The sequence below is a fragment of the Leuresthes tenuis genome, unplaced genomic scaffold (assembly GCF_036924035.1).
Source record: "Leuresthes tenuis unplaced genomic scaffold, fLeuTen1.0.hap1 SCAF_14, whole genome shotgun sequence".
NCBI classification, from domain to species: domain Eukaryota; kingdom Metazoa; phylum Chordata; class Actinopteri; order Atheriniformes; family Atherinopsidae; genus Leuresthes; species Leuresthes tenuis.
This window is the reverse complement of record NW_027325368.1, coordinates 16,765,998-16,793,467: the sequence shown is the minus strand read 5'-3', so window position 1 is coordinate 16,793,467 and position 27,470 is coordinate 16,765,998. Positions and strand designations below refer to the sequence as shown.

The window sequence follows — 27,470 nt, the reverse complement described above, 5'->3', positions numbered from 1 at the left end:
AATAATAATTTTAATATGACAATTCTGGAAGCTTGTGCCAATGAATCAGGACATTATTAATAGTTATGCATAATAATTGTAATTGTGCAAATATGTAATTATTTTGTGAGGCCTGTTTCCTAAATTGAAACAAATTGGAAGTCCTTCAACAGTTTTTATCGGAACGCCTTATAGAATAAGATATGAAATCCAGTCAGTAGGACTGTTTTTTAACTTCACCACATATTTCTTTGTACCAAAAACAATCCACTGTGAGACTAAAACTCTAACAGTTGGAGCTGATAAAGAACCCAAATGCAGTCTCAACAGGCAGGAGGCAGGTAAGTATGAAAAAACCCAAAATAGTTTGACATTCAAGTCTCATCCAATTAAAAACTGAACTCAAACATCAATCCAAAAACAGGTTGTTAAAGTCAAACCTTTAAAAAAAGCAATAAACTGTCTAGTCTCAAATGCACTCTCCTGAACTCTATCAAAGAAAATAGCTATTTACTGAAAATATATTTTCAGTAATTTTTCTTTTTTCTTTCTTTTATTCTTTTAATTAGTTTATCTGTGATGTTCTGCCTCTTAACGTCTGCATTAATCAAGTAATTATTTATCTTCCAATAAAAAAAAGAAACAGTAAAACATGAAAATGTACACACTGATTATTCATGTTCTTAACCAGACCAATTAGTTGCCATATTCAGACAACAGTTTCACAAAATCTTTTCACAGAATCGGCTTCAGGCTATTTCCTAACACTAATAAATGAAACCAGACACTTGTGCATTGCAGGCATTGTTCTCAGTGTGGATTCTGTGAGCATTTCATTCAGTGTGAGCAATAACGATCTACTTAGGCAGAGATACAGCAGACAATAAATGTGGTATAAATCTTGATCTCGATGATTCCATTTTATTGGATAATTAAAAAGCCGTTTTTGCCACCTCTAGCAAAAATTTCCATGGCAGTTTCCCACAGTCCAAGTTGATGACTTTAAATGTCTTTCAGCTACGATGAAAAGAAGAAGTAAAGGAAAAGCAAACTGATTAAAAAATGTTTTTAAAAGATAGTTTTCCTTTTTTTTTTGGTGGAATGATTACTCAGCTTTTCAGTCCAGCCCTATAGATCTGTTCAGTTATCTTAAATTGAATTATTTTTTATTTTTTTTGTCTTTGCTCTTTTAAGTTATATCAAGTCTGTAAATGAAAATGAAAATTATTATTATGATAGTTGTGATATATAACTTTCTGGACTTATCTTAATTTGCCAAACAACATGAAAAGTGTGAGGACCCTACACACGTTGCAAATATGCAGAATTAATGTGCATGTATGTGGTGACGAGCAGTGTGTATGTTGAGTACTCACTGTCCCTTTCAGAAGCATGTTTATTTGCAGGTTTCAGGCTATTGTTGCATGTGGAGACGTGCTCTTTGGACATAGCTTAAGATAATAAACAAGAGAGAGACTGACAGGTGGGAGCAGCATCTCATCAGAGATCAACAGACAAATAAAGACAGACACATCAGCTACCCTCTCCTGTCTGTCTTTGGTCAAAGTGGAAAGATTGAGCCCCACTGTACCCTCTGTCCAAATCCTCTGTCACGTAGCCTGATGTGATAGCACTTATTGGCCCCTCAAATGCCCCCTGTAGACTCCAGCAAGTAAACAAACTGTTGAGTTCAGCCTTTGGCCCCGTGAGTGAGTATCTGAGCTGCTCCAAATTCTCCAGCTCTAAATATACCAGCTATGACAGCAGCGTCAGATGTCCTGTGCTGATGACACGCAACACCCACCGGCCCTGATTTACACAACAGAGGGATGTTACAGTATGATGAGAGATGTGATGGCTGAGGAAAGTGAGAGAGTGAGAAAAATGAGTGCTGGATGTGTGAGTGAGCCCTCAATTTAGACAAACCCAATAAATATCTCATATTCATCTTAAAATCTGAAATACTGTTTTACTGTAGGCAAGAAACGGCTCTATAGTGTCTGGGTGGGGTTTATGAAGTTTGAGTTCATTATCTGGGATATTGGCCCTAATTTTCTTTTTAATTTTACCATTACAGCTATTTTCAATTTTTGATGAAAATTAAGAATATTTAAAAGCAGCTGCGATGACTGATGATAAACTGTAGATACCACCAATGCTGTGCTGGTGATGTGCCTCTGACACGGATGATTGTGATCTGTTGCAGAACATCGAGCTGAAGGTGGAAGTAGAGAGCTTGAAGCAGGAGCTCCAGGAGAAACAAGACCTTCTGGACAAAGCGCTGTGAGTTCACAAGTGACACCAACAATTGCCACACACCTCTGTCTGAGTATGATGAATACGTTAAGGTTTTGTTCCTGTCAAAACAGTTCAATACTGCTGAAACATTTTAAGTAACTGATACATCAAGATCAACAAATGAAAAAGTATCTGCTGTAAAAACAAAAAAACTCTTAAACATCACAGCTGTGGTGTGTGTGTTCATGTAGTTGTGAAACTCAATCTATAGATGTTGATGCATGTTCCTACTTGAGACATATCTCTCTCATAACTGCAGTAACACAGCAGGTAACAGCTCATTGGCCTTTCAGCTGCTGATATCACACACAAACACAATAGTTTAACACAACTCACGCTGTAATCCTGCAACAAAAATGTGTTTTAAATTGGTCGGGGGGTTACACGCATGATTGCAGAGTCATCCTTTTGAAGTGGACATCAGTGAAAGAGTGGGAAAAAAGTAAATACTGATGTTCAGAGTTTCATCAACAAACTTGGCGAGTGTGTTCGGCGGCCTATTCATTGGAAAATGTATTAAACTACCATGTAGGGCATATCTGCAGCCCCATTTTGTCAATGTGATGGTGTCACAACTGTGCAGCAGTCATAACATTTCCAGTCATGTTGTTGGGATAAAGATAAAGGCCAAGTTCAGAGTTTATGATTAAACTGATGAGTTCTGAGTAGAGAGCAGCACGAGTAGAGCTCCTTTGTTACTCACCACACCAGCTTTCTAACAGAAAATAGGCATGATCCAGGAGCTTTTTGAGGTTGAGCTGGTGTAATCCCATCACAAGATGGTCTCGAGATTCATTGCATGTAGTTTAAGACCAGGAAAGCCAAAGGAATGTATCTAAAGGCAGTTATTTTTGGTTTTGACACTCAGCACGTTGACATGTTAAGTTGAGCTACAGTTAGAGTTTGACCTGGGTATTTAATCGCACCAGCATCCTCGTCCTGGTATACATGAACAGGATGGAAATATTGACTGAACCATGTCTGATGCTGCCATACTGTGGACTCTTTGACAAAGATGTTCAGGACATTCTGCTGATCTAACTCACTCTGTTGGAGATCACTGTACATGTAAATGCAGCTTAGGTTACTGGAATGATGTCAGATAATGCTGCAGTTATGCTGTACTGATTTAATGAAAAGGTGCATGCTATCCCTTCTGCTTATTCCTTATTGTTACCAGCTTATTTTTCTTCTGTGTACTGGACAGGAACTGTAGAGCACCTTGGCCCATTGGAGTGTAGTTGAGCGTTTACATGTAGGAGTGATTCAGTCTCCAACTGCTTTCTCTGGGTGTGTTAGTCATGTAAATATTCTCACTGTTGATTCCTTGAATTAGATTTTTTCTTCTACCTGCGGGCCCTGCTGTTCCAAGTTGGAGCTTTGTAGATTATATTGACATTGGAGGCAAAGAAAGGGCTCTCATTATGCAGCATTGTTATTGTGGTAGCTTTCCAGTCGCCACTAGATAGTGCTGTTTACACTTCACAGTTTGAGGAGCTAAATGAGTTTTCAAGATTTAGATCAGCTTGGTGAACTGCAGTTGCTGTTGGAATAGAGAAACAAATTTTTGATTATTCTGGTTGCCGTTGTTGGTTCTCTGCACTTTCTGTAGTATTGATACAGGTTAAAAGGCAGGTGTGAACAGCTGTTAGAGATCAGAGTCAGATTCTACTCTCTGTCCTGGCCTAATCTTATGCTGCTTTGAAATGTATGCATATGCTTTGGTCTAATTGCCACAACAGCATCAATTACAGCAGTTTGGATTACCACATGTTCATTCTTCAGACTTTTTGCTTAAAGTGGGGTATGTGGGCTGTCTGCATAACTTCAGAGCCTTGTCCACTCTACAAGAAGGACACTTGTCCATGAGACAGACGCGTACATTGCTTAGACTGGTTCAAAATATCCCAGTTATTTGAGCTGCTGCATGTGGTGGATGAAGTTAAAAAGGTGCGTAGAGAGCATCCAGAAGAGGACCCGTGGCGACAGGGTGGCGTGTGCCATTCTGGGAGCAGGAATTCTGGGATGCAGTTGTTGACTGACTCAGTGATACAAACAGATGCTTTCATGATTTCAAGAAGTGAGGGAACTCGTCATGAGTCACCCAAAGTGTGGGAAGAGAAAGCGGATGTGAGTCAGATTGAAGTTTAAAATGCACTTTGTGATATAATCACCACGTCTTTAGCTGTGTGTAAGTCTTTCACCACGTACACACATCACATTGGTCACACACAAGCTTCTGGTTGGAGCTAACAGTTGCCATTCAGGGTTACTTGCTAGAAAATATTTGCCATCCTTTACTCTACAAAAATTAAATATTTCTGTTCTATCACACTCAGCGAACATCTCTTTTTCAAGAATATACGATGATATCAGCCTACACTATGGGTGGGGCACTTACCTAATGTTTGCTATAAGTGGACGGGTGTAAGGATATCCCACGAGCCCTGCAGCAGACAGAAAAGACGTGACATCATACTTTCTCTTGGCTCTCCATGATGTCTCCATCACATCCCATCACTGACCCCTCTGATATTTGTATGCACATATAAACTAGTGCTGGAGTTAGAGAGAGTTTTGATGCAATCTCAAATTGGAGTCCGTTCAGATCCGCCATCGAGCCTCTGTAAGTTCTGCTTGCAGCGAGTGCAGGTACAGCAAATGTGATGATAACAATCCAAAGATTCATTTGATATCTGTAAATTTAAAATGTTGGGTGATAAGCTGCAAAAAGTTTTTTGTAGAAAATAGTTGTTAATATAACAATAATGCCACAACTTGGACATATTTTCTTTGGCAGTATCTCATTTTCATTTTGAAACGTAACATATTAGAACAGTTGAAATACTGTAAATCAAGTTATTATGGAATGACATTTGGAGGTTACAGAGCTCTGTAACTATTTTCCTTTAAATTTTTTCTTACACTATGATATTTATTGATTTAAAAGGGTTAATTTTAAACTGAATAATATCTATTGAAATGTTTGCATGTGGTAGTCATCCATCCATTTTCTATACCTGCTTAATGTGGAATTTAACCTTTCGCAAACAGCTTTTAAAATTTAAAGTTGATACATTTAAATGTTTATGCCATTTTTACATCTGATAGCCTTCTTTATTAAAATTTATTCAAATTCAAATTTGAAATCTTTTGCTATATGCCTGATGTATTGTTTTATTCTTTAACATACACCCGTTCTAGGACTGTTCCAATCATTCTGCAGCCTTGAAATTGCACAAATATTTGTTCTAAAGTAAGAGATCATATATTAGCTGCAAGATTTTGTGAACATTATTTATCGTACAGCGTGTTTCTGAAAGAAATCCCAATGAAACATCCCAGAATAATAAACAGACCCTTCATGTTAATTTTACTCACAGTCTTCAGCAGAGCACATATAGAAAGAGTGTATGAACCAACAAGCTGGTTGACAATTAAGCATTTAAGAATTATTAATCAATTAATTACCATTAATTACCCATTGTAAGAACTTTAACTGTCTTTGCAAGTGATACATGAGAAGATTGCTAATGCCATATTTTTTCCATTGGTCTTCAGACCTTTTCAAATTTGGGTATTGTGAATTGACCCAGTTATCAGAGCTCATTCCTTGTATGAAATGATAATCTGGGTTGAGTTTAATGTGTAATCTGGTAAATTTAGTAGATTCAAATGGGTTTTTTTCTTCTTTTTCTTCAGCACAACAGCAGAGAGCTTGACCAGTCACAATGAGGAAGAACTGCAGAGACGGTGTCAAGAGAGACAGCATGAAATTGACCACATGCAGCAGGTGCTTGAAACAAAGATTCAGCTCCTGCAGGAGGTTGGTCTGTTTGTCCTGTCAGCAACTGTTACTCTCACACACAAGTGCCTCATCTTCACAAATGGGAACTTTTTCCGTGTGGGTGTCTTGCAGGAGGCCCAGCTAGCACGCAGTGAGGCTGAGCGGATGGCCTCGCTGGCTGGATCCCACTCCCATGCCTCCCTTGTCTCATTGGACACCGCCATGGAGGACGAGAGGCCTCCAAGCACCCTGTCGCCCTCCAATACCAACAAAGACAGGTGCAGAACAGTCAGAAATTACTTAGTGAACAACAAACCATTCAAATCCTCCCCCCTGTGGCACTGACTGTTCCTCTGTTTGTGTTCAGGTTAATAGAGGAACTGACTAAAGAGCTTTGCTCCAAGGAGGCCTTCATCACAGAGCTGTGCGGCGAGAAGAACACGCTCACACTCAGGGTGGGAGAGCTTGAGGGACAAGTTCAAGAGCTATCCTCATCTCTGCTACAGAAGGACAAGGATGTTGAGGTGCTATTCTTTATTTCTGATTTAAATTGCAACCCACAATAGAGCTGCTCTTGGGTCGCACACATGTAACTGAGCGTGATCATTTTATTATGTCAGAACTGTGGAAGAGTATGGAATCTGAGGTGAATGTGTTGTCAGTATTTCCCACGCGTTTACATGAAGTGATTCAGTGAGTCTGAACTATTTAAACAGTGTTCTAATATTACTGCATCCCAGTGGATCTCACTGTCTCCTCTGGTGAGACGTCCTTTCTCGAAAGAGGCTCCTGAAGCAGTACATGTGGCATTCCTCAACCTCGTCTTAACTGCTATTCATGTCGGTCACAAGAGATGTTGTCATGCACTAAACTATACACAGATGTGTGTGTGATGGAGGTTCATGTCTTATCTCAGAGTGTTCCCTTCCTGCACAAATCTTAAAACTGAATTGTGGTTGGCACCGTAAGTTTATTATCTCCCTTTCGTTACACAGTTCTATCAGGAGGAACTGGGTCACGAGCGGCTGCGCATCGAACAGGAGATGCAGGTACGTGAATTGCTGTCGGTAAAACGTGATCTTAACTTTGGATTATCAGTGTACAAAACAGTCAAAAGCTGTACAACCCCAATACTAAAAGAGGTGGGACTGTAAAATGTGATAAATAAAAACAGAATCAACATTTTATTTTAAAAAAACACATAGAGAACACATCAGATGCAATATTGATTTTTGACTGTGCACCCTGCTCTCCAGATGTCTCCAGATTCTCCGAATCATTTGATGATGTAGTGTACTGCAGATTGATAGAATATTCAAAGCCGTCACTAATTCACATAGAGAAACATTAGTCTGATATTGCTCCAGAATTTATAGCTGCAGTTTTTGACATATTGCTGAACCTCTGCCCATCTTTCCTTTGGTGCTGTATATCAATGGGTTTGCCAGGGGTGGTTGCACTTAAGCCACTTCAGTGCACATCAGTAAATTACAGCATCACACAGTATCTGTTAAAAAAAAATCTGCTTAAACTTTTTGTTTCTGCCTAAAGAAGAGCAAAAAAAAAAAACATTTTAGGTGGATTTTTTTTTAATGACATATGCATGATGAACAGTATGATATTGTTTAGGTGCAGAGTGCTTCATCAGACAGACTCTGCCTCCTAATGGACGAGTGGAGATAAAACATGATCCACATCTGAATAACTTGCACATTACACAAGTTATTTAACCAAAATACTCTGCAGTGTTTTATTTATAGACTCAAAATGAAACTGAAATATTTTCTGTCACTGCTACTTTTTTTTGTATAAAAACAACTAACTATTATAGTTATTATACTATTATACCAAATGTTTCCAAAATGCATTTTATCTCTGCAGAATATTTTGTGTAGAAATCAAGACAACGACTCCCTGTAATAAAAGAACAAAGACGGCCTTATGCAGTAGCTGAATGAGCCAGTTGTTCAAAGTGTTGAGATAAAATTTAAGTAAACATTCAGTGAAACACCCTTTTTGTGAGCTGAAAGTTTGCCTCTGTTTATGCAGTCCACCGTAAACCTTGTGAATATGACTTAGCACAAACCTCTATAGCTAAGAGAGAGGGGCTCATAAATAACTGGGTGCTTATTAAACCAAAGAGTGTAATGACTGCAATGAGGGGTGCATAATAACAGGCTTCTCGTGAAAGCACGGGGCACCTTATCGTGGGTTTTTCTTATCACATAAAGTGCAAGAATCTCATTACATTTACAAGCTGTGTCTGCAGTGACATCCCAGAGGACACACAGCTGCCCTGATACCTAATGAAACTACTGCAGGGAGGGAGTAATACCTCCACAGCAACCTAACCCAGACACAGAACCTTTTCTGAGTTAGTGTAAACTGATAATCATAATAATTCAGCCATATTTATCTTACTAGCCCGTGCAGTGTTGTGTTTTCAGGCTGCCTCTGCAGTCATTTTAACTTGTAAATCACTTTTGAATGAAAGATGCAAATGTACTTGCCAAGCAGGCTCTCTGCTCGGATTTTAAACTGGAAGCATGAACGCATGAAAGTGTGCATGCAAGAGTGTATGCTTCTGTTTGTGTACACTGAAAACATGAATAAAGCTGAGTCTATGTTCAGAGTGAAAAAACATTTTCTCATAAGGGGAAAGTTTGGGTAAATTGTGTTGTGGTATGACGAGTGTAATATACATGTGATGCATACATATGGAACATGTGGAAAGCTTGAGCCACAGCATTTGTGTTTTGATAGGTCTGTTTGTCGAAGTGAGATTTCTTTCAGTACAAAATTGATCATCAGATAGAAACACAAAACTATCCATTTTAAAATGAATATGAATATTATAACAAAACATCCAAAGTTGTTGAACAAAACCAAAGAATTCCTAAAAGACAGAAAGCAGGTGTACACTAAACTGAGTTGTTAATGAGACAAAATGTTAGCACTGATCTGTGTTTCCTTTTTTAATATTCACATGCCCTTAAATTATCAAAGAACGATGGCTTTCTTGCATAAGAGGATGATCATTTCTACATCATTTACCATGGCGAAGACCAGAGACCACCAGAAAAGAAAAAACCATCAGCTCAAAAAGCTAGAAGGCAGTTGTCATCAGTATGTTGTGTTATTAAGAAGTTTCACAGAGCCTTCAAAGGACATCGTGCTAAGAAGAAGCTCTGTGAGATAAGTCTGTAAAAGTCAGTGTGGATTTTGAAAAAGATTTCACAAAATCACATAAGAGCTTCAGGCTGGTCAGGAGAAATCTGCAATGGTGGTTTCAGCCTATAACACACACTGCACAGGAAACCAATTTAGGAGGACACCACTGCTGAAAGAAATGCAGGAGTAAAAGATTCTATAGATTAACCAGTTTCTTGATTAATGTTCTATGAACAGAGGAAGTCAAAGTAGAACGGTTTAGAAAGAAGAGCACATACTTTTTTTTTATAGAAATGAAGCCTGCAAGAAAAAGAACATATCATACTGGTTCATACTGTGGAGCTGCTTTATTGTATCTGATATTGGAGGCACTGAATTTATCAAAGAAATCATGAAGTCAGATATTAGCAAGGCATTTCATAGTTAAATGTGTTATCCAGTGTCAGAAAACTGGGTATGAAGAGAACCTTTTGGGCGCAAAGCACTCATCCAACAACTCAAAAGCATGGCTGACAAAGAAAAAAAACGCCGAGTTTGTTTTCAGCTGAACAACCATGACTTTTTATGTGAATCTCACTGAAAACCTTTGGACAGGGTATAAATTGTTTATTGCAATGAGAGCTTGTTCAGACGTTTAAAAACTTAATTACATAGTGATGATAGAACAACAAGCTTCTAGATGGCTACAAGTTTTCACAAGCTGTTCTTGCAGCCATACGTTAGTTATGGTGCCAATAATTGCATCTGGGGTACATTAGCTGTACGGGTTTTTCTTTCTTTTATCCACTGAACTAAGATATTGTAGCGAATTATTTTGATAATACAACCTTAGTTCATTTGCATTTATTTCTGAGGATATTCTAAATAAGGGCTGCACGGTGGTGCAGTGGTTCGCATCGTTGCCACACAGTAAGACGGTTCCTGGTTTGAATCCCAGCTGGGGCCTTTCTGTGTGGAGTTTGCATGTTCTGCCTGTGTATGCGTGGGTTCTCTCCAGGTACTCTGGCTTCCTCCCACTGTCCAAACATGCATGTTAGGTTAATTGGTGATTCTAAAGCAGGGATACCCACATCTAAAACCTGCAGGACAGCGGCCCTCGAGGACCAGATGTGGGTATTCCTGCTTGTTTGTCTCTGTGTGGCTCTGTGATGGACTAGTGACCAGTTGGATTAGGCGGGTGTAGAAAATGGGTGGATGGATGAATATTCTAAATAATGTTTTTGAAATTCAGGGGAACTAATATTCCAGCTTTGACAGTAAATCCCAGTTTCATGTCAAATAAAAAAAAGGGGAAAAAATACTTATTAACTTAACTTCTTCTTATCAGATGCTGTTCTAGTGTGTCACAGTTGCATTTGCATCTCGTTGAAAATCAAAAGAGATCAACGAGCAGTATAACTGGGGTCTTGTATATGTGTATGTGTGTGTGTGTGTGTGTGTGCATATGCATGCATTTCCATTAGTATCCATTTCATATGTGCATGAGTACAGAAGGCATCTCCCTAGTTTGCAGTTTAACAGCTCTGGTTTCACCCAGATTGCCAATATGTCAGCTTGACCTTGAGTGCTCTGAGACCACAGCACTACTATCAAATTTTGTTAGGGTTTCAGGCTGACACCAGCCATTAGAGCTCTTAATCATCTCCCCAGACACTACAGACATGTAGCCATTATATGACTGTTGCATCGAGGCTGAGAAAGCAGGGAAAAAATTAAATCTGAAAGTTTGTTTTACATTTGTTTCAAAGGTTTCTTTTTCAAGACTGATTTGTAGTAATGGGTTAATTGTAAACATCTAAAGCCGTTGTGTAATGTAACAATTCATTGTATTTAAGATCAAAAGATTTTAAATCTGAGAAACTATTCACCTGCACCCCTCCTACATATGGCGACCAGCAACAGATCCATCTGATTGAGAGAATATAACTCAGGCTTAGTAACCTTCAAATATCCAGCAATGAAGCAGACAAGCAGTCCCACAACTCAGACTCACATATTAATTAGAATGTGCAGAATCACTCTGTCCTGATGCGGTAGAACTGCTAGGAGGGTGAAAATATAAGGATGGTGTGCTTGAAAGGCACAGCGTGACCATCTGTTTGGGCTTCTCTGGAAAACAAAAATGATGATCACTGCAGAGATAAACTTGCACAGGGAAATGCAGAATAAAGGTCTGGTTGTTTAATCATCACAAGCAAATCATTGAAATCAGCACCATGGCAACGGCAGATGATAAGAATCACGAAGTTGTATCAGTTGTTTGTTTGGCAGCATTCTAAGAAGATAGCAAGTCTTCTTACTGTGAAGACATGTTGATGAAGATTCTCAGTCTTCCAGGTCATGGTAGTCATAAGAGCTTGAATGAGGGCAACTGAAGTCGAGTTAATTCCAAGGTTATTCACTTTTTTGACAGAAAACAGACATTGAATGAAAAACCTGTAAGCAAAATCATGAAATATTTAGATCTGTAAAATGACTAAAACAGTCGATCGGTTATAAAAATGATCATTTGTCTGACTAACTCATATGCTTGCAGCATGACAACGCCCTCAGAGTCACAGCCACCTTTTACTTCTATACAACAAATAAACATCGTATAGGGGCTGACGTATATTTCCTCTCTAGGTCATTGAATTTGCATAGCATGCTGCTGAGCATTTCACCTGTTTAGTCAGGCGCACTGAGCTTAGCAAACAGGGCGGGAGGAAGTAGCAGACTCCCAGGGGAATGCTACTTTGTCTCTTTACCATTGAAACCGAATCAAAAATACATGTATTTCGTGGGGTTGAATATCTGTGTGTGTTTTACAAACAAATTGGGAGCTTTGAATAGGTTCCATAGTGATTATTGATCTGTGAGCATCCCCGTTTTACTGCACTGGACTCCTCCACCCCCGCGTTCCCCGAATGGTGCGCTCCGCCGCTGCAGGTCTGTCTCAGGCAGCCACATCGTTATCTGGCCGGAGGATCCCCGACACCGCGGCGTACCGAGTCCGCTCGGCGTGTTTTTCTGTGCACCCGTCTGTATCAGCCCCGAAATGAATGAGCACACTCTTTTTCGGACACAGACTCCGTACAGGTGTTACTGCTGCCGTTCCGTGTAGAGGCCGGTGGAATGAACACAGCTTCCCTGTCATGATGAACCCGGCGCCGCGCGGTGCGGCTCGTGTGTCCGTGACAGACCAATTGTGGTGGCGCAGAGGCGCGTGCTGTGCTAATGGGAAATACGAAACAGCGGTCTGTTGATTTGGGATATTACACTGTTGGTCACCGCGTCTGCTTGAGGAGACATAACCTGTGTGCGCCATATTAGCGATGCACCTGCGCCTCCAGCATATGCACGGGGAGCCTTAACTGATGGATATCTGATGGTCACAGTGTCTTGCTTTTACCCCAAGGTTTATGCCCTGCCAAGAAACACATTGGCAGCTATTCTCTACAAATCTACCTGCTTTGATATACGGCTTAATTTGATGTGCAAAGATTGTCATGAGATTATTTATTTGATTGTGATCTCTACTCAGCTGGAGCTTGACATTTGGCTCCTTTTGTCGTTTATAAGAGATCAAGGATCCAGGTCAGAAAGACTGTTAAGTTAGAGACGCATAAACAAGACACTCTACTATTTCTTGATTTTTAAAAGTCTGTAGAATGCTTGATCTGAAGATGAAGGAGACCTGCCGTATCTGTGGAAGGGAGCTCTGCGGTAACCAGAGGCGATGGATCTTCCACCCCACCGCCAAACTGAACTTACAGGTGCTGCTCTCTCATGCCCTGGGGCAAGAGCTGACCCGTGATGGCAAAGGAGAGTTTGCGTGCTCGAAGTGCACCTTCATGCTGGACCGCATGTACCGCTTCGACACAGTCATCGCCCGCGTGGAGGCCCTGTCCATTGAAAGGTTGCAGCGGCTCCTGCAGGAGAAACATCGACTGAGGCAGTGCATCGGTGGGCTTTACCGCAAAACCAATTCAGAGGAGGGTGCAGGGATATTAACTGGAATTAATGAAGAGCCAGGAGATGGGATGGTGGATATTTCCGGTCTAACCCACGCAAGGTACTGTGCTCTACTCCAGGAGGATCTAGTCTACTCTTTGTACGAGTCCTGGGCTGATGACGGCCTGGACTGCCACCATCAACACCACCCTCAGTGCTCTGCTGGTCCAGGGTCAGAAGCCACAGCTGCAGCCTCACACCGCTGTGTACATAGCACACCAAGGAGGTGTCGTGGATGTTCCTACTGGCGGGTGGCTGACTCTGACTATGAAGCTGTGTGTAAGGTGCCCAGGAAGTTGGCTCGGAGTATTTCTTGTGGGCCTTCTACGAGATCTTCAGCCAGTGTTATTGGAGGCAGTGTGACTGGAGGAGGTGGACAACCGGAGAAAAAGCATGTGGAAGATTCAGAAGAAGCCCCGTCCTCACAAACTCTAGTCCCTGGATCCCAGGACCTCTCCAGGATGTCAGACAGTGATCGCACTCTTGCTGGAAGAGTCAGCTCCAGCCCCTCTGTTGCATCCCTGGAGACTGCTGAAGAATACGCTCATCCTGGAACCATAATGGATGGACTTCTGAGGTCCCCCAGAGAAGCAATAGAAGACAATTTTTCTGACTCCCTGTCTGAGGAGCACATGGGGGCATCGCATGGCCAAGCCTCACCTGCACCCAGCCTCTCTCTTACCCTCTGTTTGCTGCAGAGCTATGTTGCCTACCGGCCAGTTCGGAGAACCAAGGGGAGCAAGCTGCCAGTTTTGCTTCGACGGAGCTCCACTAATGAATGCACAAGACCTCCTATGGGAATGTCCTATGGAACCCCAGAAGAAGAAAAAGACAGCCACATGCCAACACCCGAGCTGGACACCCCTTTGATAAGGCTGGGTTTTGGGGAGGATCAGGAGCTGAACCTGGCTAATATGGACGATTTATTGGAAGATTTGTACAATGAATATCCTCCCCCACGCCCACACCAGGTATTAAGCCTTAACTAGAGCAATAATGGTGCCGAGAAGCAGCATTTCACTACTACAGGATGATGAGCATTGAAGTTTGCCCTTGCAACTCTGCAGCATCTGCCGCACCCTGAACGAACAGGCCAAACGGGCTTTGATGTTCCCACCACTTTTAGCTTAAGTAGCTTCATAATGCAGCTGTCTGTCACTCATTCTACCCGCAACCTCTTCAAATAGCTTTGAACCAGGATTGCGTTAGTGTGTGTGCTTAATCTTCCACGTGTGGAAACACCGTACACTAGAAGTGCAGTCAGGTCTCGGTAAGCAGTTGCACATGGCAAGGCCTAATTGCCTAATGAGTGCATTTATGCACACTCAGCAAGGACAATAATGTCAGCAAAGAAGCCGGGAAGTAAAGTGTTTGTTTGTTTTATTTTCAAAATCAAAGACTATAGATGTCTTAACATTTTTAGACCAATGATCTATACATTCTGATTAATCCTTGCGGATTAAACAACCTTTATACAGATGTGTTCGCATGCGTGAAATATTAAAATCCCAGTTCCCACAAACTGATAGTCCTTTAAGGACGTTGTGCACTCGTCCCTGAATTCAGTTCTTGTCCTTTGGAAGAATGTGTGATCGTGAAGAACATACTGCTGACAGAAGTAGGTTAGATGAAGGGAAACGTTAAGTCTTAGTGACTCTACAACTGGCCTATTTTCACTCAGAAGCCTTGGGGCAAAGAGATCCACGTAATGTCAGACCACCCTGTCCTCTCAGCCGTGGTTGGCTACTATAGTAACACTATTTAGTGAGGCTATCTGAAGAAAGGAAGCACAGAATGAAATCATAAGCATTTATTGATTGAATTCTGCACCACACTACATGCTAATCTTAGTGTAAATGCAGCCAAACACAGGGAGACATTCCTCCTGTACTTAGTGAAAATTGGAAGCATTATATGCTGGTTACGTAAAGATAACATGAGAAGCAATCTAGGCTCTTTCACTCATGCTAACTCATGTGTGCAGATGCTCACAAACCACTCTATTGACTCTTCTTCGCCACAGCTTTTCGCAGAGTAGACATATGAATGGGCGGAGGTTATATATGTTTTCTTTTGCGCCTGCATTATTACACAATTCAGTGTGGTGTTCATGCAGCCTGCGTATTTTTCATTCATAGGAGACAAATACAGGTTTCTTACAAATGATTCAGCTCAAGGCTTGAAGTTGCTGTTGTAACTTTGAACTCTCCCTTCCTATTCTTTGCAGAACCTTGTCGAAGAGCAGCAGAGTCAACTCAACCAATATGAATGTGCGGCTGGTCAGTGTGTCAGCGAGCTGCAGAAGGCCCAGCTGCAGGTCCAGTCCCTACAAGCCAAAATCCACGAGAGCGAGGCCAACAACATGGTGCGGCACAGAAAAACTGCTCGTCGACGTTTAGTGTCCTCTGTGTGTCTGAGGTCTGAAGACAGCCGTAAACCCTGTTTTCCATTTGCAGAAGCTGCAGGAGAAGCTGAGTGAGATGGAGTGTGAGCTGCGTTCACTTCGCCAGGCTACTCAGAGTCAGGAAAGAACCATCCAGGGCCTCACTGAGTCCATGACCACCAAAGACAGTGAGGTGTGTGTTTGCTGTATACTAATTAGTAGATCAACACAGAGATTATACCTGAGCCTTTTTTAGAATGTGCCGATTTCTGTAATTCATTTTCTTCCAAGGCCCAGGAGCTGTACCAGCTCATTGAAGGACAAAACACCACTCTGTGTAAGCTGCAAGAATTGGCCCATGTTAGCCAGCTTACTCAAAGCAAGGTGAGATCTGATATATATCCAGTCAGGCCTTAACATTCTTACGGAAGACTGTCTCATACTGTCCGATCATTCCTTCTCCAGGTTCCAGGAGGGGTGAGTGAGTCCTTGACACTCTCCCAGCTGCAGAGTGAGCTGGTCGGGGTGCAGAGCTCCCTCTTCTCTCTTGGTCTGGAGCTGGAGGCCAGCCAGAGGAGTCTGAGCCAGAGCCAGAGGCAAGGAGATGACCTAATGAGATTTAAGGACAGACTCAACTCCGACCTACAAGAGGCACTGCAACACAGGGAGGTCACTGAAAAACACAACCAGGTTAGTGGGGTTTTGAACGTGCGATTAGGCCAAACGCGTGTTGAGGAGGCATGTGAAAGCTCTCGTCTGCCTGCCGCAGGACCTGCGAAGCGCCCTTCAGAAACTTCGCTCCGAGCTCCAAGCTAAAGAAGCGTCTCTAAAGGAGAACGAAACGGAGAAACACACGGCGATACAGGAGAAAGACAGGAGCATTGCTCAGCTCAAATGCTCCCTGCAGGACAAGGAGCAACAGCTACAGGTAACATATACAGTCCCACACACTCTGCATTGGTACAGATCTATGCAGGTAGACTTTTTCTTTTTTGATCCTGTCTGTTCTGATGTCTGTAGGAGTACTCGGAGATGTTGGAGTCTACAGGAAATTCCAAACATAGAGATGCCCTGCTGGAAAAGCTAAGGGAGCGGATTAAAGAACGAGACAGAGCTCTGGAGGTAAAACACACCCACTTATGCTCTTTTCATGAGGATAATTCCAGTTTTAGAAACAGTTTTACAATATAGACGACATTGAAAAGGATGTTGATTTAACGAATGCTAATGTCTGGTTCTGATACATGTGATTTGACTAGTTTATGACAAATAAGAGGTCGTAAAACTGCACGTCTCCTCAGAACAGCATGCTGTAAAAGAATATGTCAAAGAAGAATATCAGATTAGAGGGCTTAAGTAGCAGTTTCCTCTCCGTCTGCTGCCTGCAGCGCTCCATTGATGAAAAGTTTCGCTGCCTGGAGGAACGCGATGGCCAGGTGAGGACGCTGCAGCTGGCCCTCAGGGAGAAGGAACGAGACCTGGAGAGACTCCGCTGCATTCTGACCAACAACGAGGAGACCATCACGGTACTCTCACAAACCACAGCTACTGCGGTTATGGTTTACAGATGCTTGGATTGATGAGCACCAACTCATGTCATTTCTGTGTTTGGTCCCACTTTGCTGCTGTGACCGTCAGAGTCTGGATGCTCTGATGCGCGGTAAAGAGCTGGAGCTGGAGCAGGCAGCAGAGGCCTACAGGAACCTGCAGTGGCTGAAGCAGCAGAGCGAGGAGAGGGAGAGAAACACCCTGAGAGAGAAGGACACCATCATTAACCAGCTCCAGGCAGCTCTGCAGACACGCAGCCAGGAGACACAGGTAACACACGTTTCCCAGAAGTTGCTATCATCCTCCAAGGAGCAGCCGTGTGGTCAAACCTGTGTGACCTGTTTCCATAAACGCAGCAGGTGTGCTGACGGTGCTCTTTCTGGGTATTTCCTTTTTTTTTGTGTGTGTGTGTGCATGCAGGACCTGACAGCCGCCCTTGTTGCCAGAGCGCATGCTGGTCCCACCGACGTCGTGGAGGAGCTGAAGGCTCAGCTGGGCCTTAAAGAGAAGCTCTTCCAGGAGCTGTTGTCAGACCGCAGCCGCCAGACTAATGAGCACCAAGCCCAGGTCCAGGATCTGCTCAACACCCTCAGCTCCAAAGACCAGTATCTGCAGGTAGGCGGTGGTGCTGGTATTGATAAGCAGCTGGTCGACTTGAGCAGAACCATAAAGGATTATCACTCTTTCTCTGCCAGGACTACTCCTACAGGCTTTCCTTAGTGGTTAGTGAGCGGACAGGCCAGCTGCAGGAGCTTCGCAGACAGCTGACACAAACAGAGCAGGAGCTGTGTGAGCTGAGACGGGACAAGGAGAGGGAGATGGGAGGAGAGACGGAGCATCTGCGGGTTCTGCTTAAAGAGAAGGAAGCCTTTATCAAGGTATTGGGTCATACATCTCCCATTGCTTTCCCCCCTTTGCTTTCTCTTCCGCACACCTGATCATCATCACTGTGTATCAGGAGCTGATTCAGGCCCAGGAAGAAACTGTGCAGCCATTTTCAAAGGAGAGCGAGTCCGAGATGAAGGCTCTGAAGGATGAGATGCAGCTTGTGCTGAAGAAAGAGATGGAGGCTCAGGTATCTGTGTATGTGGAGCTGGAGATGATGCGCCAAAACACGGCTGTTGTTTCCTAATCTCAGAAATGTTTATTTCCTCTCCCTGCAGAAGGAGCTCTCGGCTCTGCGTTTGTCTCTGGCTCGCCACCAGTCGGAGGGAGTCGTCACAAAAGACAGCCCTGATCACCAAGTAAGGTTTCCCATCACGTAAACCGTTTTTAGGGTTTGTATTGCTTACAAGTGATTTATATTAAAGGCTTATCTTGCTTGCCGCTGTGCTTTAGTGTGTGCTGGAGCAGTTGGTGACTGAATACAACAAGTTAAATGACGCCCTGAGAGTGGAGAAGAGGTTGTACCAAAATATGACGCACATTCATAATAGTGACCGGTAAGGTTCACCACAAGGCGTGCCGAGGCGCCTGCCAGATTTCTGTCAGCACGGTATGTTGGAGGGTTTTATGTGTTTGCTTTAAAGAGTCCTTTATGTGTTCCTCTTTATGCAGCAAATCAGAGAAGATCCAGGCTCTCCACACTGAGCTGGATTCGGTTCAAGCACTACGCGGACAGCTTGAGGAGGTCCTGGCCAGGACCAGTAACATGGCCCTGGTGCTGGAAAGGGCAGCTAAAAGGCAGCCTGACTTTGGAGGTGGGAATGGGCAGGGTCCAGCCTCCAAGGCTGCAGGCGGCACTCTCACTAACGCTCCTTAATGCTCTGCACCACTGAGTGAAACTGGCAGAATTATTGTGAGACAGAGCTGCCTGTAACCATTGAGGGTCAGGTTTAGGAAAGACTGTGGTTATATATTGAATATGATGAGGCTCAATCTACTCAAATTATGTGTGAAAACAAGAATCTGACCCTTAATCTTCAGACAGCTTTGTCCAGTTAGCACAAGCACCACTGACAGAAAGAGCCCTGAACAGATTAACCTGCGTGAAATGAAAATGTGCAGCTCAGAGTTTTATTTATTAACATATTTTGTGAGTTTGGTGTGAACATGTTTTTATATTATTCTTTTGGAAAACTGCCTGCTTTGTAGTTGTGATCGTTCTATAATGCCATTTCTGTGTACTGTCTCTCACCGGTGTCCCTCTTCCAGCCTTACTGTCACAGTGAAGTTCCGTCTTGTGGAGAAATTCAAGTTCATGCCTTACAGTGAAACGTCTCGCCATCCATCATTTGTTTTGTATCATCTGTTTGTTAACAGGATGTGCACACTTAGCAAAGGCCTAAGCTACAAATCCGAAAAGGTGTCCAAGCACTTAAACTCAGCGCAGTGTTAACCTTTCATACATTTTGTGATGTAAACCTGCTCTGCTTTAGTTTCATTTTAGTCAAACAGATACGCATGAAACCGGTTAGACACATTAGATATAAGCTTGTAGGTGCGCCAATCGCTTTAATGAAACAATGTGGTTATTTATTGAGATGTGCACCACTTTTAGTATATGTGCTTATCACTTCAGCTTTGTACTGATATATATATGAGAATATAGAATATTGAGCCATTCTACAGTCTGCGCATATATCTGGAGATGTGAAGTAATACCAGCCCACTAGAGATTTATATTAGCTAGAGGACATTTTCCAGGGATTTGTGCCCCAATCCTCATCTAGCCTCAAAGATAAAATCATTGTCAACATTTTTTTTCATTTTTTTTGTATTTTAAATGCATAAAAATAAACGTACTGGCTTTTTCTCAAAAGCACCTCTGGTATGGATTTCTCTTCATTGTGTTTGATTGGGAGTTAGTTTTAAGAATATCCCAAACCTGAAATCCCCCACTTGGTCCTCGATTAGACTACCCCTTCTTCCCCGTAAAGATCAACCCTCAGTGTGTTGTACTTACCTCCTAAACCCCATTGAGCCCAAAACACTTACATCTACTCTTCAGTCTGCTCAGTTTATGTTTGTCCTGGTGTTGAATTTTACTCATGAACACACACTTTGAATTGTTGAAATGTCACAATGGACATATGATCACAAATTTGAGATTTGGAATTCATGTATACATGTAAACATCCGCATTGAGCAGTACTGTGTGCTCGAGTCCAAATGTCCTTGCTCCCTCTTGCATGATTGTGGCATGGTTTTCATGTTTGCATGGCTGTTCGGTTGTAATAAGCAGTTGGGTATTCATGATTGACCAATTAAGGGATGTTGACTGCCCTTTCACTCAACATCTCAAATAGCAATCTGTTATTTAAAAAGAAAAAAAACAATGAAAAAAAAAAACAAAGATGGAAGTATGTGGTAGCATTATGTAGTCCGCAGTGTGTAAACAAGGCCCCGCATTCTCTCCCGTTCAGCTTTCAGAGCACATTGTTTAGTCAATAATAGCCCGGCGTTTCACTGCAGGAGATTCCCGGCCTCTCTTTATCACCACAAACACAGTTATTATATTTAACTCTCACTTGTTTTTGACGGTTTAAGGGTGGAGACATGTTCGAAGTCGGGTACCTTTACGCTTTCCCTGATTTTGAAATAATCCGATAAGTCTCGGTGATTCATCTAAAGAAACACACGTGCACCTGTGAGCACACTGCTCAGCTTGTGTGTGCTGTGTATCATCGGTCCCTTTTCTGTGAAACAACTTCCCTTTGAAATTCTTGTCGGCCACTTTCCACAGAACATTTCCTTCCTGCAAACTAACACCTACCCACGTGTTCCTCTCCCGCTCTTTGTATGGCCGTGTGTGTCTCTGCATTTTCACGACTAAGAGTGTGATACAGAGTACGCAATCACCAGTCACCCTTTTATAAAACGCAAGATTCTATAATGCCTGTGTCAGTTTTGAGGATTGAAAGTTGCTCTCATAAACACACACCTACACACACTCATTGTGGATTACGCAGACTTGAGTGTTTTTGGCTGGCTGGCAGGCAGGCAGTGTATGACATAACAATTCCCTTCAGTCCCATGACTTCCAATGTGGTGATTCAGTACAGGTCTGTGGAAAGAGAGGGACGCTGGAGTAGGAGAGACAGAAACTTTCTAGAATAAAAGGAATAGCTGCAGTTGAAGATCTAATTTAAAGAACTAACTGGAGTTGCAAAGAGGATCTTTTCCTTAAATGGTTATTGTGCTTTCAGAGCTCAGCACAGAGGAGGAGGAGGAGGAGGGGGATGATGAAGATGGCAGCAGCGATGAGTTCACAGACAGCATAGAGGAGGATGACAATAATGTGAGCAGCAGAAGCTTGAACTCTGTTCAGGTATACATTTTTAACTACCTTTGCTTTTTTAAATGCCTTTAATATAAAGCAGCATGTGGCCATGAAATGTGAGAGCAAGTAGAATAAAGTAATCTTTTTCCTGGCTTGCTTTTTTCAGGCTTGTGTAAAGGCTCAAAGATCTGAGTGTGTGACTGCAGAGCTAATAGGAGGCGTATTCCCACAGAATGCTGATATAAAGCAGCTTGAAGAAGCAAAGAGGGCACTCGAAGTTGAGCTTGAAGAAATAAAGTCCCAACTTGAAAAGGATGGCTATACTTCTATGGTCGAAATGAGGTGCATGTTTCAAAATTCCCTCAGAAATATCCATGTTTTGATTCACTCTTTACCCCTACTGGGCTAGTCGGGTATTTGTTGGCAACATTGTTTAGCTCTGTGTCGCTCTCTCTCAATAGGAGTGCCCTGCAGAGGCTGCAGCAGGAGAACCAGGCTCTGACAGAAAGGCAGGGATGGGCTGGAGCGACTGGACTGAGGACAAAGGGGAAAAAGAATCTGAACCAAGAGGAAGAGGGTAGCGAGGGAGCGGATGAAGACTTGGAAACATCGCCTGTGCTGTCAGGGAAGCGAGGTCCTCCTAGTTTCAGTCTGAGCAACGAGTCAGGAAAGAGGCACTGCCTGAGGCCGCGCTCTCTGGACCTGTCGTCCCGCCACACTAAAACGGTAACATGTATTCTATACATTTATTAAATGTGATTGTTAATCATAGTTTTAATCTCTTTGTTTTCATATCAGAGTCTTGAAGGGAGTAAGATTTGACTATATCATTTGAGACTTTAATTCAATAAACATATCAAATGTTGAATTATTTCATGAAAAATATGAGATCATCTTGAATTTGATGACAGCAACACATTAAAAAAAGGACAGGGCCAACAAAAAGCTAAAAAAGTAAGTGATTCAAAAAATAAACAAATAATTACGGATCATTAGCAACAGGTCAGCGACATGATTGGGTATAGAGAGAGCCTTAAAGAGGCAGAGTCTCCGAGGAGTAAGCAGAGGGTCATCAATCTGCAAAAAAAACACATACTGCATCGAGTACAACAGCAAGGCTTCATAGTAGAAAAGTCCAGTTGCCAGAGTGGTCTGCATGCAAACAAGACCCTTCACCAATAAAAAAACATTTGGTGCATCATAAAATGCAAAATATGACAAGAGGACCCAGGACTGTTGAGCTGCTAGAATTCTATATCAGGACATTCCTCTCCCAAAACTGATCTCAACTGGTCTCAGTTCCCAGACATTTACAGACTGTTGTTAAAAGTAGAGGGGCTGGTAAACATGGACCTGTCCCAACTTTATTGACACATGTTGCTGCCATCAAATTGTAGTTGAGTTGCTGATTCGGTCATGGTACGTTGCTGAAACACTTTGCTTTTGCAGGATGTGGGGCCTGCTGGTGGAAGGAGTGAGGTGGGATTGCTCTGGCAGGATATAGAGAAGGGTCTACGCGAGCAGGCAGCTTGTCTTCGCTCCGACCTGGTTCTGAGCCAGAAGGAGAACAGAGAGCTGCAGGAGAGGTTGATGGTGTCTGAAGCCACCGTTCAGGCTCAGGCCGAACAGCTGAAGGACTACAGAGATCTGCTCAGTGAGTGTCTCCTGAGCATGTATGTAAAGGAGGACCTGACAAGTGATCAGATGCTGAAGTGTGTTCTTTTTTCATGTCCATGCAGCAGAGACATCTGTCCAGCAGGCCAGTAAGCAGGTGCAGGTGGACCTCCAGGATCTGGGTTATGAGACTTGCGGCCGCAGCGAGAATGAAGCTGAGAGAGAAGACACCAGCAGTCCAGGTGATTAACAGGGAGCAGTTTTCTCTGGGACTAAAACAGACTATATTTCCCTTCTGTAAAATACACTCACTTCTCCTCATTACTCATGCTTAAGTACGTGTCTTCATCTCTCCCCCACTCAGAGTTTGATGACCTGGAAATGTGCACAGCACTCTCCCATCATCAGGACTCGGAGGGTGTGGGCAGCGGCTGGTACCCCGGAAACTGCAGCCATAACAGAGGCGCGTATGAAACGCAGGATGAATCAGCCTCTCTCCAGCATCTTGTCCAGGATCTTCGCTCTCAGCTGACCCGCTGCCACAAAGTGATTCGTGGACTGCAGCTGCGAGTCCGTTCCTTGTCTGCCACCAGTGACTACGCCTCCAGTCTGGAGCGCACCCCTCGCAAGGTTCTATACATTATCCTCTGACTTATTCTAGGTTCAGAACAATTCCAGAGCTTTATTTAGTTTTGTCCTCGTCATTCAGGTAAACTGGGCTTTTGAGACATCACCAGCTCCTAGTGGTGCAGAGGAAGATGAAGGCTGGATGTCTGACACGCAAGGAATGCGCTCCAGTTCCAGGCCCAGCAGGGAGCTACAAGAGCTAATGGAACGAGTTGCGACACTTGAGAATCAGTTAAAGGGAAGCAAAATGGAGGGCAAAGAAGAGGGGAAATGCGCCACCTGGCCTGGGTAAGTGGACAGATAGATGAAAGAAGGGAAAGAGGGGCAGGAAAGGCCTCTTACTTCTTGCTATAATTCCTGTTGCTACTATTATTACTCTGTTTCCTGATAGGCACATTTTATTTAATTTAAAATCGGTCAGATGCTCATGAGAGCACTGACTCATGTGACTTAAAGCCTTTAGTACTCAGAAAGCTAGACTCTATTAATTTTATGGGTTTTTTTTGTCCATCTGGCTGTTCTTCTTCCTACCCTCGCAGGAAGTACAACTCTCTGATCCAAGCACAAGCTCGTGAGCTTTCCCATCTGAGGCAAAGGATGAGAGAGGGGCAAGGAGTCTGCCACATCCTGACCCAGCATCTGGGAGATACCACAAAGGTGCTTCATTCATTTCTTTATTCAGTGATATTTTACCCATTATCTACTAAATTAGGTCACACGAAGGTTTAGGGGAAGATTGATAGTCACACTTGCTCATTTCCCAACAACTTTCAGGGATTCGAGGAGCTTCTGCGGGCCAATGATATTGATTACTACATGGGTCAGAGCTTTAGAGAGCAGCTGGCTCAGAGCACTGCCCTGGCTCAGAGGGTTATCATCAAGATAAGTGGACGTAAGTAACGCGTTCCCATCATAGAGAACAATACTGGCACCCATTTGACTTTTGTCCTCTATACCTGAAATTGTTGCTTTTATTTCCCTTCTTCATACTCCATCTCTCATGGTTGGATTCTGTAGGAGAACGTGCAGAGAGCCATGATGACAAAACGGGCCATGAGTTGCTTGCCTTAAGGTGAGTCTGCCTGATTTTACTTGTGTGTTTATGCTAACATTTAGTATGGGAGTAATATAAACCAAGTAGTGTTCTGAGGGATTAAAGTTTACTAATCCCTCAGGGTACTAATCCACAACTAAATAATAATCTTTCTCATAATTCAATCACCAAGCACATATTTGGCATTATATCATGAATGTTTGTACATGGTATGAGCATGTAATATACAGCATTTAGGCAATCACTATAAATAATCCCAACCTTTAAATTCTCATCAAGAAAAGACTATAGTATCGCCTAAACTCTGTGTTCTGTTACCTTCCTTAAAGGTTTTAGCTTTGGCATATTAATTTAGCAATTTAACTCTGACTCCTCCCCCAGTAATTAGTTCAGTCATGTGACCATGTGACATGTGAGGAGCACTCCACATGACTGCTAATAGGGACAGAAGGTTGCTGTTAATCCGCACTCACAGGTCACATAATGTGCTGTAGTTCAACAGACATCTTGCAGGTGTTCCACCAGGCAGGCTGAAGACAATCAGAGCTGCTGATTCTTTCTGGGATACTGTCTTGAGTCAGTCACATCCTGATGAGCAGCATAATGTGTCCCTTATTTAGGGATTTCTCTTATTTTGACATCTGCTTCTATGGTGGTTACTTTGTGTAATATCCAGCATTTTTAATGGGTCATCATGACAATTTTATAAGGTGAAAGAAATTTTAAGAGGATTTTCCTCCTGTTAGTTAAGGCTCCTTGGGGTTAAATCTGAATTGGGTGTTTCCACGACAAACAGCATTGTTTTTGTTGGGTCTTTGTACAGCAAAAGGCTTGCTTAAAATCATCAAAACATTCATGGGTCTAATTTTTGTTTTTAATCTTTTAGAGCTATCAACTCAGATTATAACTGTTGAGTTTGATCTTTGTGTGCAGGCTGAGTAAGGAGTTGCAGCAGAAAGATAAACTCATCGAGTCACTCCACAGCAAGCTGCAGCAGCGTCCCGAGACCCCGTCCAGCTGCCATGCCCTCTCTGAGACGACTGACCAATCAGACAGGACCTCCCTGGTGTCTGATGAGTACCAAACCAATGAGGACTTGGAGCTGTGCTCTGATTTAGACGCCAGGGAATTTCAGGAGGATCACCGGCTGCGGCAGCAAAGACACATGACAGAATCAGACGGTAATGTTGAATCTAATATTTCTTCCACCCACCGAAATGCATCGTTCTATCCCTTCACTTTCCCTTCCCCTCTTTTAGTTCGTTCATCTCTCCCTCCTCCTCATGGCTTCCTCAAGTCTTCCAGCAGCTGTCCCAACATGCTTTGCTCAGCCACTGTGGGTCTGACCAGTCAGTCCGCAAGAGGTATGAGACTCAGAGTTGGTTATGACTAGCAAAGTAACAACGGCGTCAGTTTTCATTTTTCCTCCTCCTTTGTGTTCTGTGCCATTTTCTGTCATTCTCCTCCAGCCCTTGTCAGTGTTCCCGTCTCCTCCTCCCTCTCTGTCCCCTCTGGCCCTGATGTCTGGGGTTATGAAGTCTCTTCTGACCCCCGGCCCAGGGCCCTGTCTGTGATTGCTGTTCGCCCAGAGCTGGACTCGCTGTACAAACAGATGAGTGAGCACAACAGGGGTGAGGGCCCTAAGAGAGAGTGCCATGAGTGAAAATACTTGAAACTTCTTTGAAATCACCATCTGACTCACAAATTAAAATTCTCTGTTGTCCTGTGAGTGCTTCCACTTCTTCTTCACTTCCCTCCTCCTCTTTGTTTGTGTGGTTACAGTTTATGGAGTTGCCCAAGAGAAGACTCCATTCAGTCTTTCACCCAGTGCCCACAACCAGCACGACCTCTCAAGCTACAGCCAACTATCCCATCATGCCTTTCAACAGTACCAGCTGGGTGGCATCCCCGAGGACCACTCGATGAAGTCTGACTCAGGTCTAGTGACAGGAAGACCTTTGTGGGATGTGGAAAACTTTGTTCAGCCATTCGGAAGCTATTCTGGAAACCAACCAGGAAGCAGCCAAGCAGGTGTGACACAATCCATTTTGTGATATTAACTCATGGTGATATCAATTCTTGGCCTGCCGGGATTCATGTCTTTTTATATATTTTGAAGATATTCATCATCGGTTACTGTTTTTTTTCTAGGGGTAAATTTAATAGAAGAGCACCTGCGGGAGGTAAGGAACCTGCGTCAGCGTTTGGAGGAATCCATTAGAACCAATGAGAGACTCCGACAGCAGCTGGAAGAGAAAGTGGCCTCCGCTGGGCGGGATGGAGGTAATGTAACCTCCCACGCTTGATATACTCCAAATATCTAAGTAACTAAGTAGTGAGTAATATGTCCTGATAATCTTTTGTTATTCAGGTGCACCAACAAACATCTATATTCAGGGACTGGACACAGTCACTCAACTGTCCAATGAGATCAGAGTCCTGAAAGAGGAGAATCTCGGTCTACAGTCTCGCCTGCAGGCCAGCACAGGTGCTGCGTCGTAATGGGTCACCAACACAGAACAGAAGTGATTTTAATTTGGGGCATATTCACAGGAACCTATCTGGTCTCACCTTTTCTCACAGATACAAATGAGGAGATGGTGCAGTTGCGGGAGGCAGTTTTTACCGCACGTGCCCGCCTGAAGCAGGCGGAGCTGGAAGCCGAGCAGTGGAAAGAGGAGCTGAGACGGCTTCAAGCTCACAGTCAGGAGCAGGGACAGCAGATTCACACATTAAGACAGGAGCGACAGGCCGGCCAGGAGAAGAGCAACAGGTTGGCATCTTTTTTTTTGTG

At 43.1% G+C, this 27,470-nt stretch overlaps 1 protein-coding gene across 8 annotated transcripts in view; it reads left to right on the top strand.

Annotated features, from left to right (window-relative positions):
- The window catches only part of LOC140269439 (myomegalin-like), a 43,513-nt gene that overhangs the window by 8,647 nt on the left and 7,396 nt on the right, over nucleotides 1-27,470 (top strand). For 4 of the 8 annotated variants that reach the window (XM_072364525.1, XM_072364522.1, XM_072364521.1 and 1 more), the window contains exons 1-32: nucleotides 12,182-14,199; nucleotides 15,456-15,593; nucleotides 15,685-15,804; nucleotides 15,903-15,995; nucleotides 16,077-16,301; nucleotides 16,381-16,539; nucleotides 16,632-16,733; nucleotides 17,000-17,137; nucleotides 17,250-17,429; nucleotides 17,580-17,774; nucleotides 17,855-18,037; nucleotides 18,118-18,234; nucleotides 18,323-18,403; nucleotides 18,498-18,601; nucleotides 18,717-18,859; nucleotides 21,308-21,429; nucleotides 21,548-21,723; nucleotides 21,843-22,107; nucleotides 22,831-23,035; nucleotides 23,121-23,237; nucleotides 23,360-23,625; nucleotides 23,705-23,910; nucleotides 24,162-24,279; nucleotides 24,397-24,514; nucleotides 24,640-24,694; nucleotides 25,610-25,857; nucleotides 25,936-26,040; nucleotides 26,146-26,307; nucleotides 26,459-26,707; nucleotides 26,828-26,959; nucleotides 27,048-27,164; nucleotides 27,260-27,449. In XM_072364525.1, the coding sequence (XP_072220626.1) occupies nucleotides 12,886-14,199; nucleotides 15,456-15,593; nucleotides 15,685-15,804; nucleotides 15,903-15,995; nucleotides 16,077-16,301; nucleotides 16,381-16,539; nucleotides 16,632-16,733; nucleotides 17,000-17,137; nucleotides 17,250-17,429; nucleotides 17,580-17,774; nucleotides 17,855-18,037; nucleotides 18,118-18,234; nucleotides 18,323-18,403; nucleotides 18,498-18,601; nucleotides 18,717-18,859; nucleotides 21,308-21,429; nucleotides 21,548-21,723; nucleotides 21,843-22,107; nucleotides 22,831-23,035; nucleotides 23,121-23,237; nucleotides 23,360-23,625; nucleotides 23,705-23,910; nucleotides 24,162-24,279; nucleotides 24,397-24,514; nucleotides 24,640-24,694; nucleotides 25,610-25,857; nucleotides 25,936-26,040; nucleotides 26,146-26,307; nucleotides 26,459-26,707; nucleotides 26,828-26,959; nucleotides 27,048-27,164; nucleotides 27,260-27,449 (6,143 nt within the window). In that variant the 5' untranslated portion in view covers nucleotides 12,182-12,885. Of the gene's footprint in view, nucleotides 1-2,185; nucleotides 2,263-5,979; nucleotides 6,104-6,196; nucleotides 6,343-6,431; nucleotides 6,589-7,059; nucleotides 7,114-12,181; nucleotides 14,200-15,455; nucleotides 15,594-15,684; nucleotides 15,805-15,902; nucleotides 15,996-16,076; nucleotides 16,302-16,380; nucleotides 16,540-16,631; nucleotides 16,734-16,999; nucleotides 17,138-17,249; nucleotides 17,430-17,579; nucleotides 17,775-17,854; nucleotides 18,038-18,117; nucleotides 18,235-18,322; nucleotides 18,404-18,497; nucleotides 18,602-18,716; nucleotides 18,860-21,307; nucleotides 21,430-21,547; nucleotides 21,724-21,842; nucleotides 22,108-22,830; nucleotides 23,036-23,120; nucleotides 23,238-23,359; nucleotides 23,626-23,704; nucleotides 23,911-24,161; nucleotides 24,280-24,396; nucleotides 24,515-24,639; nucleotides 24,695-25,609; nucleotides 25,858-25,935; nucleotides 26,041-26,145; nucleotides 26,308-26,458; nucleotides 26,708-26,827; nucleotides 26,960-27,047; nucleotides 27,165-27,259; nucleotides 27,450-27,470 lie in introns of those variants that run through there. The other 4 variants (XM_072364528.1, XM_072364524.1, XM_072364523.1 and 1 more) reach the window with 4 other exon arrangements.